General features: G+C 37.2%; 1 protein-coding gene across 3 annotated transcripts in view; it reads left to right on the top strand.

Moving 5' to 3' along the window:
* The window catches only part of Sp4 (Sp4 transcription factor), a 60,908-nt gene extending 53,359 nt beyond the window's left edge, over nucleotides 1–7,549 (top strand). For all 3 annotated transcript variants that reach the window (XM_029540683.1, XM_029540684.1, XM_021201603.2), the window contains exon 6: nucleotides 742–7,549. In XM_029540683.1, coding sequence (XP_029396543.1) covers nucleotides 742–989 — 248 coding nt within the window. In that variant the 3' untranslated portion in view covers nucleotides 990–7,549. The remainder of the gene's footprint in view (nucleotides 1–741) is intronic.
* The last annotated feature ends 5,511 nt before the right edge of the window (nucleotides 7,550–13,060 follow it).

Genomic DNA, 13,060 nt, shown 5'->3' with positions numbered 1-13,060 from the left:
ACTGTCTTACATATGGTAAAAAACATGTTTAAGGATCAAACTATCACCATTGTTCCTTGGAAGCTTAAAGATGTTTTTAATTATATATTTTTTTTCCCAGCTCCAAATTTTTACTTATAAAACCTCACCATGCTACTAAAGTCTTAGCTTTAAAAAGTTTCTAAAATATGTCATGCCTCTCAAGTTTAAAGTCAAGACCCAGCTATTAACTTTAACTAGAGTACACATGGCCTTGCCCACTGCCCTTTGTTAGCTGGTATAGACTGTCAAGACTTCTTTTGTTAGAAATCCTTTTATTTTATGAATTGGGAAACTGGGGCTCAGGGTTGTTACTTGACTTGTTCCAGTCTCCAACTCTCCCACTCCCCCCCCCCCCTTAGTTCATGGCAGAAATGAATAAGGTCTTTTATTCTCAGCCACATGGTTTTACTTCTACATTGTTTGCTTAATAGTTTTTTGCTGTTTGTTTTTGTTTTTTGCTTTTTTTTTTTTTTAAACAGAAAGCTAGAGATAATTCAGTGGTAGAGGACTTGCCTACCATGAACAAGGCTCTGGATTTGCCCCTTACCATCATAGAAATAATCATAGAAATAAGAAGACAATATTGTATACCTACTTAAACTAGGGATATCTGTCTATGTCATATCTTATTAAAGCAGAATATATTTGGAAGAGAAATTACTAAACATTAAAATTTTATTTAATTAGAATGTATATAATTTTATTTACTTATGTTCACAGGTGAAAAGAGATTTGAATGTCCAGAGTGTTCTAAAAGGTTTATGCGGAGTGATCACCTATCCAAGCATGTCAAAACTCACCAGAATAAGAAAGGAGGTGGGACAGCTCTTGCCATTGTTACCTCCGGAGAACTGGACTCATCTGTTACAGAGGTGCTTGGCTCTCCACGGATTGTCACGGTTGCCGCCATTTCCCAAGATTCAAATCCAGCAACTCCCAATGTTTCAACAAACATGGAAGAATTCTGAAACGTTATTTATAACAAAGACCTCTAGTGCTGCACTTAAGTTTACACACCTTTGAAAATCTGGAAATGGGCTGGTCAAGTGGATTACAGAGTAGGAAATCACGTTTGCATCCTTGGCATCTAAGTATTCCGGGGATTTTGGTTCAACACCGAAAGTGTTGAATTTTTTAAAAATTAGAAAAAGAAAACCAATATACTGGAAACAGAAAAGTATTTCTTCATGGTATAAGTTGCTGTAGTTTTTTGGAAATACATCACATAACCTTTAAACAGAATCTTCCCTCTTTTAACATCCTGTGTTGTTGACATGTCTAAAGAGACAGACCACACTAATTTGCAGGCTGGGCCTTAATTGGACTTTCTCTGTTTGGAAGAACTTTGTTAAAATTTTAGTCAGTAATAATATACATACATTTCTTCTACTGTCTAGCACAGAAAACATTGTTATCTGACAATAGGGATAATACTGTTTCTTTAGCTTGGTTTTTTGAAAAAAAATCTATTCAAAATAGTTTTGGCCGTCTTTTCTAAATATCAAAAATTCTTCAAAAGTTGAATTAGGATATGTTGTTCCAAAAATAGTAATCTGAGCCATGTCTCAGATCTTTATTACACTACATTATAGTAGTGTGTGTGCAGACAATCAGTGAAACCCAATTATTTTCTCCATTTTGGAGACACAAGAGGACCTTAGAGCTAAATCTTAGGTTAAATTTTAGATTGAAACCTTAGGAAAATGCTGGGGGAAAATTTGTTAGGGCAGAATTGATAATAGCCTCAGAAAGGCAAGATGAAGCAGTTTAACAATATTTTAAAGTCAGGGTTGACTGTGTGCCTAACCCTGTGTTCAATAGCAAAATTTCATTTTAAATGTTCACATTGGAAATACTTGCATAGATTATAGGTCTATGTAATTTCATATTCTGTAAATATGAGTTATGTTGACATTATGCAGGATTCTTTATGCTTTGGTAGCCAAAGAAAGAATTATCATAATTTTCAAGGCCAGCAGAAAATTATTTTTAATTACATTATAATCCTTTTTTCCTTTACTAAAAATTGGCAAATCCCACTTTATTTCTAATACTGTGTTTGGTTAGGAACATATATCACAGTGATATCTTTATGTTATATCAATAACAGAATTTTCCCTAAAGGTCTAGACAGCTTAACAAATGTATAATAGATATGATATTATGAAGCAAAATTATTTTTGGAAAACCAGAATACTTTTCAGTCAAATGCTGACTGAAAATATATTTCATGTTTGTGCAAGGGTCTTAGAGAATAGTGTCTTATTAGGAAAGATGGCCAAAAGTTTCATATGGAAAGCAATTGGATTATTCTAATAGTTTAAACATTAGTAAGACACTTCATGTTTTTAGAACGTATTTAAACAATCATAACTATTGAAACAGACATTTGGAAACTAAAGTTTTTACCTACTTCCTTTTTTTAACCATCATTGGTTTGAATATAATAGGTATATGTTTTCTTGTGCGTTCTTTATTATTTCAGGAAAAGTACTACTCATGAGAATTCTCTTCCCAAATCATGATGTTTCATGTATTTTTGATGAAGGAGAAATACTGTAATGATCACTGTTTACACTATGTACACTTTAGGCCAGCCCTTTGTAGCGTTATATAAAACTGAAGGCCTTTTGTGCTTTTGGTTTGTATAAAAAAGCTTTGAGATTAAAGGAAAAAAATTTTTACACTGTGGTTATAAATTTCAAGTTTCTTAAAGCTTTTGTAGACTTGTAACAAAGTCTTTAAATTTTAGTTGGATTTTGTAAATTGTTTTGTATATTTTATTTAATGTACTCTTTACAGCTGATGGATCTGGCTTTAAAACATCAGAATCAGTTTGTTGTTTTGTCTGGTACGGAGGAGCATTTGGTAATGTTAATTTTAATTTTATTATATAGGAGCTGAAACATCAAATATATTTTATCTATCATGCTACACAATCAGTGCTATCAATTTTTTTATGCAAAGAGACTTTCTTAATGTTTTAATCATGTTTTCTCCGAATGATACTTTTTGTCGTTTGCACCAAGTTTGAGCGCTCTGCATCACTGTTCCACGAGCCAGTTTTATGCAACCCATGTACGCTCATCAGAAGTGCAAGTTGTCCTCATCAACAATGAGGTCTATTATACATGTATCAGACTGAATCTGGATAACCTTATAGCATATAAAATAACCTGTCAGCAGGCACATTTCACCACTGAAATCAGACCTATTTTGGCAGTCTGTTCTGCATACCATTCTGAGTCCACCTTCCTTTCTGTCTGACAGCAGTTGTAGGTTTCACTGTCCCGTGTTTGACTCGGTGGGATGTAGCTGTGGCAGGGCACGGATACTCAGTACAGTCTCGTGAAGGGCATTTCACTGCTCACTCCCCTTGCCACCATTATGAAGCTTTTCTTTGTAAAATTATCAGTGCAAAACTCTGTATTTACCATGGTAGAACTCCAGTGTTAGAATAGTTTTCTCTTACAGTATACTTTCTTTGGTTAGGTTTGTGTATGTGTTGCTGATTACATTAGAAGTTGATGTTAAAAAGTCATTATTTATCACACTCATGAGAGCAGTAATAAAAGTGTGTAATCTAGGAGAAAAACTTAATTTGTCAAACTTAGATAAGCATGATGTTTAGGTCCTATTTTTCAATTTTATAACTGTTTTATTGCAACAATATTTGTACTTAAGTCTCCATTTTAATGCCTTGTGGTGTTTTTTTATGCATGTCACTAAGTTGTCATCCCACATAAATTGATGTGCAGCATAGGGTATTAAATCTACATAATGATTTTAAAACAGATATAGTTGATGGTAAAATGTAAATGTTTTGCAAAAATTCCTTATAAAAAGTTTCGTAGTAACATTTCACTTGTAAATTTTTTGTAAAAAAGAAAATGGAAAAAAAAGATGAATCCAGAAAAAAAAACAACCTGTTTTCCCATATTCTAGAATTTAGACAATTATTCTGCCAGCAAAGCCTCTGGGGCTGTAATTGACATTTTTACAGTGCTGATTTGTATAAAATTTGTTTTTTGTGGATTTGGAAATAAAATCATGTACAAGTTGTTGCCTGCAGTAACAATTGCAAGTAACCTATTAAAGTCCCCTTGGGTTGAACATGCCTCATTTAATTATGTATACTATAGAGCAGCAATAAAGTGTTTAAACTACCAACCTTCTCATCACGGTGAACACTGAAAATTTAAATACCTCTCACTAGAACATGTATTGGCAACTCTTCTTAATCTCGGTTTTAAGATCTGATCAACAAACCTCTGAAAATACCGCCAAAGAACACCAGTTTAAATTGCATGTTAATTTGATTTGTGACCATTGCTATAGACATTTATGGAAATTAAATTTTGATTTAGAGGCACTGTTTAAATAATTTTAATCAATAAATGTTAGGAAATAGATGGTCTAAAAATGAAAAACAAAATTAAAATAATATTTAAGTTCACAGCAATAATATTTAAGTTCACTTAGAAACAGTGTAGGTCACCTAGTTGTGGAAAAGTCTGTAAGGAAAAACTGTCCTCCTTCTGGGAGAGACTTGCATGTCTCACAAAAACCTTACTGCTAATGAGAATCCATTACAGTATGACTTGAATGGACATACTTCTAAGAGTGCTGAGTGAGACAGCAGAGCTGTAGGGGAGACTTGCAGAATGTTAGGCACAGAGGAAAGTGAGCTGCCCACAAGCTTCCAACTAATATTAAACATGGAGTAGGTAGGGCGGTACACTGTCTGGGCACATAGCTTGTATAGCACAGAGTAAGGGCGTGGTTACATTACTATACATACGTAACAGATTAAAACGAGTTAAATTTATGCTCCTCTACCAAGTAACAACTTTGTCTAAAGCCTTCAAGTCAAAAGGAAAGGTACCCATCATGACCAGGATTGCTTAACTATGCCTGATTCTTACTCCCGAGTTCTTTTCTTAAGCCCAAAGCTCATGTTGCTACCCCAAAGATAAACTCGGAGCAGGGAGTGGAGGATGGGGACCTTGACCTCTTTATTTATTCCTCTTACCAGTGAGCACCAATTACATTTCTCCTTTTTAATCCTTCTCAAAGCACGTATGTCTTTCAATTTCCTGAAAGGTTAACATATGTACTTATCAGGATGACACGGCATGAAAAGATAATGAAATTTAAAACCTGAAACTTTCACTTTAAGTCCAGTAATGGTCTGGTTTCTAAGCTAGGGATTCAACCACATGAACAAGACTGAAACTTAAAGTAGGATCAGTCACAATCAGACTGCTGACATGAAACCCTTTAGTGTGGAGCTAAAGCAGTGGTTAGAGCCACTGTTGTAATAGCTGTAGTTGACAGTGTCTTGTTAAAGATAGCCTTGAAGTCAGAAAACTCACATTTGACACAGCTTTTCTATATTTAAAGTTTAGGTGTAAGTTATAGGGGTACTGAGACTTCAGATGCCAGTAAGAAATGTGGAATTCTTTGATTCCTCTGATTGTTGTCTGTGCTGTGATGTGCATAATATGTAATTGTGTTGCAGGATTTTAAAGGCATTGTCTAAGGTTTGCTGGTTGGCATAGCCTTGGGTTTTGCGTCTCTTAGTTGCAGGTTGCAATGAAATCATTTATTTTCGGATACCTGAGCATGATCTCAGGTGGAAGGAAGCAAGGAAAGAAGGGGGAAAGGAAAGAGCACAAAGGACTGTTGGTAATGCAGAATTATCTTTCCAGGGTGATAGCACTTGGAAAAAAAAAAAAAAAAAGAGCCGGTGTTCAGGTTGTCTCCTGATGTAGTTGTTGCTGAGCTATTTAATCTTACTGCATTGTGTCCTTATTTGCACAATTATGGTTGACATTGTAGTAAGTACGCCCAGCACCTGGTAAGCAGGAGCATTCACTGTAGCTAATTCAGAAGGGGTTACTTTATTCATGATATTGTGTCTGCATAAGCTGGATGGCTTATAGTCACAATAGGAATAAACCCAAAGTCACAGTTCAGTGTCCCTTGACAACGCATGTTCCCTTCACATAGAAGGATGAGATGGCTTTCTGAAAGCTTTTTTTCTTGGAATACTAATACCATTTCAAGGGGATGTCATTTTTATGATCTTACCACTTCTTAGAGGCCCTACTCCTCTGCTATGTTGGTAATTGGATTTCAACGCAGGGATCTGGAGAGATAAACCATCAGACCCAGCAGAAGGCATTGAATAGTTCCCAACAAGCTTAATGGAAATGCATGGAAGGAGCATCACATTGCAAAGCTGGCTCTCTAGATTACATCAAAGGAACTTCAGTGAGAATTCCCCCATTTCAAGCATGTTTTTGTCAAGCTGAGCGAGTTTGAGGTATGGTACCTCAGAATTACACAATAGCACCCTCTCCCTCTGGAGTGGCATGACTCAACCGGGAACAAGACTGAAGATACTGAAGCACATCGAGATTGTGCCTCCTGGGAAGAGCTAAATCAGGGCAAGTAAGGATGCCCAGGTTTCAAGACAGCTGAGAAAGCTCATCTGGTTGCAGTGATCAGACACCAGCAAGGGATGGGAGACACGAAGAGATAAACCTGCACAGGTGCCTCAAGCAACAGTTCATCTTTGCATCCTACCTTTCTAGGTAGTTGGCTTGATTTAAAGTGTGTTATTTATTGTCCTGCTATGAAATGCAGTCTAATAAATATTTTATTTATAGTATTTTTGTGATGTGGAAGCTATAATAAAGTTATATTTTCTGCTGATAAAATTGTTTCTAGCTTGTATAATTTTATGCCAGAATTAAAGGTATGAGTAATTCGTGGTACTATGTAAATGGCATCATGATTTCTAATTATTTGATCACCTAACAAGTTAGAAACCACTACTGAGGAAAATACCATAAAAGTAAACAAGCTAACAAAAGAAAAAAAAAGAAAATAACAATTCAAAAACCAGGTTACACCTTTAGTTAGAGTAACCATATTATATCTTTACAGTAGCTTTTGCTTTGTGTATGTGTTTGGTGAAGTGTTATATCTCTAATAATGCTTTGTAAGAATGAAGTTTATGAGTTACTGTATTCCTTTCTAATTTCATGGACAGGAAAATATTGTTGAGAAATCAAACTGATTTTGATGGTCATATATTAGTTTATCTAAAGAACCTGAGGTGGTGGTTGCGTTCGTTGTTCATGTTTTTTATTTGTCTTTGTTTTTAATAATGTAGATGGCAGTTGGTATTAAAAGTCATTGTAAATTGGTCCACAACTTCTGTAAGTAACTGGAAATACTTTCCTTTTATATCCCATTTGTGAACAAAACATATTTAAGAAAAAGTGAAAAAATAAGCAAACCTAGCAGATTTCTTGGAGTTAATCATTTTGCAGACTTGGCCATTTTTTCTGTATTTTTAGGAAAAGAATTATCTTGCTGATAAAAGTGAATTTTAAATATTAATTAAACTTATTTGAATCTATGATCTTGACAGTTCTTGACAACATTAGCATTATGAGGTAAGAATCCTTTCCCCTTGAAATAAATATAAAATAAATACTTCTGTTTATATACGTTATTCTAATGGAATTTTGATTAGATTTGTTAATTAAATGTTTATGTCTTTTAGGAAAATAGAAAATGCCTTTATTCCAGCATTCAGAATAATTCCAAAATATGATTTTCAGGAAACTCCAAACAATTCTACTCTGGTAATTTTTCTCTTTTAAGCTGGAGAGTTGCCACAGACTGAAACTGAAATCCATTCAGCTTGTTTCAGAGGTCTGTGCTGTGCCCTTTAATTTTTCTTACCCAGTAGCTGAAGTGATGATTGCTTCTTTTTCTTAAGAGGCAGCAACAATTCAGCTTCTACATATCTAGATTAAAAAAATTTTTTTTACCTTATTCCAAGTTTAGTCTATTCCCCTTAAAAGATTTTTTTTAAAAGTTCAGTTTCTATATTTATGTTTTGAATTAATTAATTTCTGAATTAATTTTAGAACTTAATCTTAAAGGAGATTGTGTCAAGAGTGAAAATTTTATAAGTGATTGTTCCAGGGACACCTTGTGAAAGACTCCAGAGAGTTCATTGGCCTGTTTTGCCATGTAAATGTACACAGAGATGATGCTATCTGTGAACCAGACTGAGCCATCACCTGACACAATCTAAGAGTCTTTACCTTGGGCCTCCCAGCCCCAAGAACTGGGAGATTCATGTTGTTGATAAGCTGCTTAATTTGTGGAATTTTTATTATGGCAACTCCAACAAAGACCAGGGTGACAATCAAGATACTTAATGAGGCCCAAAGCACAAAGTCCAGTTAGCAAAGGAGATGTACACAGTGACAGAGGAAAGTTCCCAGAGTAACAGCTCTTCCTCTCCTTCACCTCCTTGCTAGATCCCGGGTTGAAGTAAGGGAGTTGGAAACTAGAAGTGTCTATTACCTCCTGGTGTGTGGAACATTCTCAATATTTCAGTAACCAGTATGGTCCCAAATGGCATTAGGTTCTGCCTATTATGCCCTTGCTTTCAATATTTGAATGGAAAAATCCAGTTCACCAAGCATTCATTTTAACTGCTAAAAGAGTTTATGATAAAGCCCATGCATTTAGGGAGTTTTTTGCTTAAACATGAAAATATAGGCAGAAGTCATTTCACTTCAAAATCATTAGGGTTGACTATAAAGATTTCCCGTAAAATTTGTATAGGATACAGATTGACTTGATCATCATACCTTGAACAATTTGAAAAGGTAAATTAGAGAACTGGTTAATGAATGCAGCATTAATAGACTAACAAGATCAATTTCTTCCAAAAGTTTTCTTTGCTATTTATGAATGTAGGATATAATCGATTATAAACAGCTGAGAGCTTCATCATTTATCCTGCAACTTGGTGTTCTATTGCCTAAAAGTTTTCATTTATACTTCAGAAGAGCTTTGCTACACATTTCATCATTTCTTGCTCTCATACACTGAAGAACAAATAAAAGTGCTCCTTCATACCAGTGATAAAATTTCCATTCATGGTTTTGTCTGGGTGTTAGATTTTCATCATTTTCTTTGCCTTGTTTTTGAGATAGGGTCTTCTATAGTGTAGCTTGGTCTTGAACTTAATACATAGCTAAGGAAGATTTGAATGCCTGAGCCATTTGCCTCTACCTCCCTCCCAAATGCTGGGGTTACAGACATGCATCACCACACCAGGTTTGAATGTCAGCTTACGTTTCCCTCCCCCACTGCCACTCCCTCCCACCCCACTTTTTAAGATTTTTGTGTAGCCTAGACTTGACCTTGAACTCCTGATCAATCCTCCTATCTTTTCAAGCGTTGGGATTACAGGTGTATGCCCCCATGCCTATTCTTGAGAGGTAGTTTTTAAATTGCCGTATTAGTTCATACCCCAATGTTTAGTAGGTGAAGACTAATCACTCGCTCATAAGTGTAGACTGCACTGACTGACTGACTTCTAATACATGGAAGAAAGTGTACAGACTAGATTCTTGGAGACTCACTCATACAAAATCACTGTGGCCTCTCTCAGCTGTTTGATAGGATTTGTCCTTCCAGGAAGGCCTGATGCCATCACATAGCATCAGAAGCCCTGGGGGAGGGGGGTGAGGAAGTAGCACCTCTGGATAACAGCCTCCCAAGTGAGCCCAGGGAGGATTGGCCACCCCAGTTCACTGTTACCTCAGAGACCCTGGCCAGGGATATCAGTCATAACTGCTTTGACTAATATCCAACAGCTCAGATTCTTAGTCCAGAATGAGCTGCTGGTTATTGTTCAAAGCTCTGTGTTTGGGGAGGGGAGTAATTTGTTCCACCACAATAGATAACTAATATGCCACAATTGCCCAATAACCAGTCAGTGTCATCTGAGCCATTGGGAACATCGATACTTAATACATCTGTTCACAGGATTCTTCACCAGGGTCTGCAAGATTTCCTCTCACTAGCCATATCCAAGCAAACTCTACTGCAGATATATAGATGGAAGATAAGAATGACAACAGACTTGCCTCCTGGAGGACCACTGATGTAATATAGCAATTTGAGAGATAACAAAATATGGGGGTAGGGGCAGCAGGGATGGTACACGACTGCAGGACCCATGAACTACATTTATATTAAATTCTGTTCATTTCCTTTACACCCATCAACCTCGTTTTTTTCTGTTAAGACTGTCATCTTGTCCCATAGTAAACGGTGCCTTAACTTTCACATTCCCCATCCATAACAACTCTGAGCAGGTATCAAGCAGGATGTGAGGGCACTGCTCTTTGTTTGGACAAGAAATTGCTTCTGGCGGTTGCTGGTAGAATTTGGGACATTAATAAGGGTATATTTATCCTCGGAAAGTTGGAAATATTCCAGTGCCATATAATATTCTGTATCCTGTATTTATCATCAGAATATTAGAAATATCCATACTTAAGAAGAAAAGCAAACAGTGCTTACTGGCTCATGAAGAAAGCTTCCTATGTACATAACCAGAGTGAATTTAAAAAAGGAAGTGGGGTACACAGCCAAAGGAAATAGAAGAAAGGTTTACTAGACAAAACCACGCAGGTGTTCTTCAACCCTGCTTCCCTAACTAAACAACAAATCATGTAGAATAGAATTTTATAAACTGTTCTGCTCTAGCTAATGTAAAATAAATGCTATCTATCTACTGGCACATTGCCTTCACCATGGCAAATCCTTCCTTACCCTCACCCTTTCCAGCACCTGACTTGCAGTCCTTTTTCTTAGTCTGGCCTCCAGTCATAGTGTAACTTACAGAAACAGAAAGTTGGTGTTTAATACCACCGCAAAGAGAATTCAGGAATAATTAAACCAACATTCCTTGTAACTTTGCTCTTCAACATTATTTGATTTATTCTTATTCCTTCCCTGGAGTTAAGTCTCCTCCAGAAAAGCTGCTTTTCTGCTCTGGCCTCTGACATTTTGTTATCTATTTATACTTTACTTTGCCCCCTTTCCCTTCAGAGGCTCTGAGTCCCAACAGAACTTCTCTGATTTCACAAATTCCTTTCCTTCTGAGTGTTTCTGAGGTGTCCCTTCCAGTTTAGCAGATACTTGTTTGTTAATGTGGGGTCTTACTATGCAACTCTGGTTTGCCTAGAACTCACCATATAGACCAGGCTGGCATAAAACTCACCAATACCTGCCTGCCTCTTCCTTCCAAGGCACATGCTGGATTAAAGGCACATGCCATGCCCATCCAATTTAGCAAATATTTGAACAGTAGTGTTGCTAGAGGATTCATACTATGGTTGTGAGAAAATAAAAGACATGGTCATGGTGTCTATGTGTTAGGAGAGTGGACATGAAGTGAGATCAGAAGGCCTGACACACAGCTTTCAAAACTAACATATGGGGGGAAACTGACAGAGGATGGCTGGAAACTTACTGGTGGCCACTGACATTTCACAGTATATGAAGGTGTCCTGTAGTTCATTATCATACTAAAGTGCACACCCCTGGAGATTTCAGATGGTAATGAGATACATGACACATGCATAGATACCTGATGCCTAAGCTGCTAAACTCTCTCTGCTCCAGCCCCCTTCCTCCCTTAGAAGTGTATTACTTTTCGTCTTCTCTTAACTGCTTTATTACTATATATTTTTAATTACATTAGAAAACTACAGGTATCTTTATGGTATGTGGTGATTTGAATACCTGATCTCCAGTTGGTGAAACTGTTTGAGAAGGATTATAAGGTGTGGGCTTGGGAGAGGTATCACTGGAGGCAAGCTTTGAGATGTCTAAATGCTTTTGCCAGTCTCAGAGTGCCCTCTGTTTCTGTGTTGTGGATTGGATGTGAGCTCTCAGTTGCTGCTCTAGCACCAGGTCTGTGTGCCTCCTGCAGTGTTCTCTGCAGTGGTGATGATGGACTCCAGTCCCTCTGGAACTGTAAGCCCTAAATAAACCTTTCCTTCTACATGCTCCTTGGTCATGATATTTTGTCTCAACAATAGAACAGTAACTGATACATGGATTTCATACACAGTTTTGAACATTCTCCCCATCATCCCCTGCTCTCTCCCATCTCCCCATTCCTCAGCCCCATTTATGCCTCTACCTCCAGAAGCCTCCTATCTACTTTCAAATTCTATGTGTTCTGTTACATGCTCTACCTCTCTCCCTTAAGGCCTCTCCTTTTCTCTTGTGGGTGTTTCTCTAGGTTCCTGTGTCTATACATACTCATGCCTGCATAAGTACAATATATAAAAAGTAGAATATAGATTACTCATAAATGAGAGGAAACATGCAGCATTTGTCTTTCTGGCTCTAGCTTATCTGGCTTAATGTATTTTCCAGGTCCACCTATTCTCCTACAGGTTTTGTCTTTACTATTCAACAAAATTCTATTATATACACAGTGTGAATATATATGTAATCACATTTCTTTATGCATTCATGAATTGACAGAGATGAACTCTGGTTCCATGTCTGTGCTAATGTGAATACAGTAACAGTGAAGTTGGACAAGCCAGTGTCTCTATATGGAGACTGTCTTAGTCAGGGTTTCTGTTCCTGCACAAACATCATGACAAAGAAGCAAGTTGGGGAGGAAAGGATTTATTCAGCATACATGTCCACATTGTTGTTCATCACCAAATGAAGTCAGGACAGGAACTCACACAGGGCAGGAAGCAGGAGCTGATGCAGAGGCCATGGAGGGATGTTACTTACTGGCTTGCTTCTCCTGACTTGCTCAGCTTGCTCTCTTATAGAGCCCAAGACTACCAGCGCAGGGATAGCACCACCCACAAGGGGCCCTCCCCCTCCTTGATCACTAATTGAGAAAATGCCTTACAGCTGGATCTCGCGGAGGAATTTCCTCAGCTGAGACTCCTTTCTCTGTGATAACGCCAGCTTGTGGAGTTGACACACAGAAAAACGGCCAGTACAGAGACCTTCAGCTATGTGGTAAAGCTGGGTCATATGGTAATATTTTTAGTCTTTTGCAAAACCTTCACAGTGATTCCCATACTGGCTGCACACCCCAGCAGTAAAAAAGGACGCTTCTCTTCACGCACCCTTTCCAGCCTCTGGCATGGGTGAAAACAGAATCTCA

The sequence above is a fragment of the Mus pahari genome, chromosome 7, assembly GCF_900095145.1.
Source record: "Mus pahari chromosome 7, PAHARI_EIJ_v1.1, whole genome shotgun sequence".
Lineage (NCBI taxonomy): Eukaryota > Metazoa > Chordata > Mammalia > Rodentia > Muridae > Mus > Mus pahari.
Note: the sequence above shows the minus strand (reverse complement) of the source record. Positions and strands in the feature narration are given on the sequence as shown.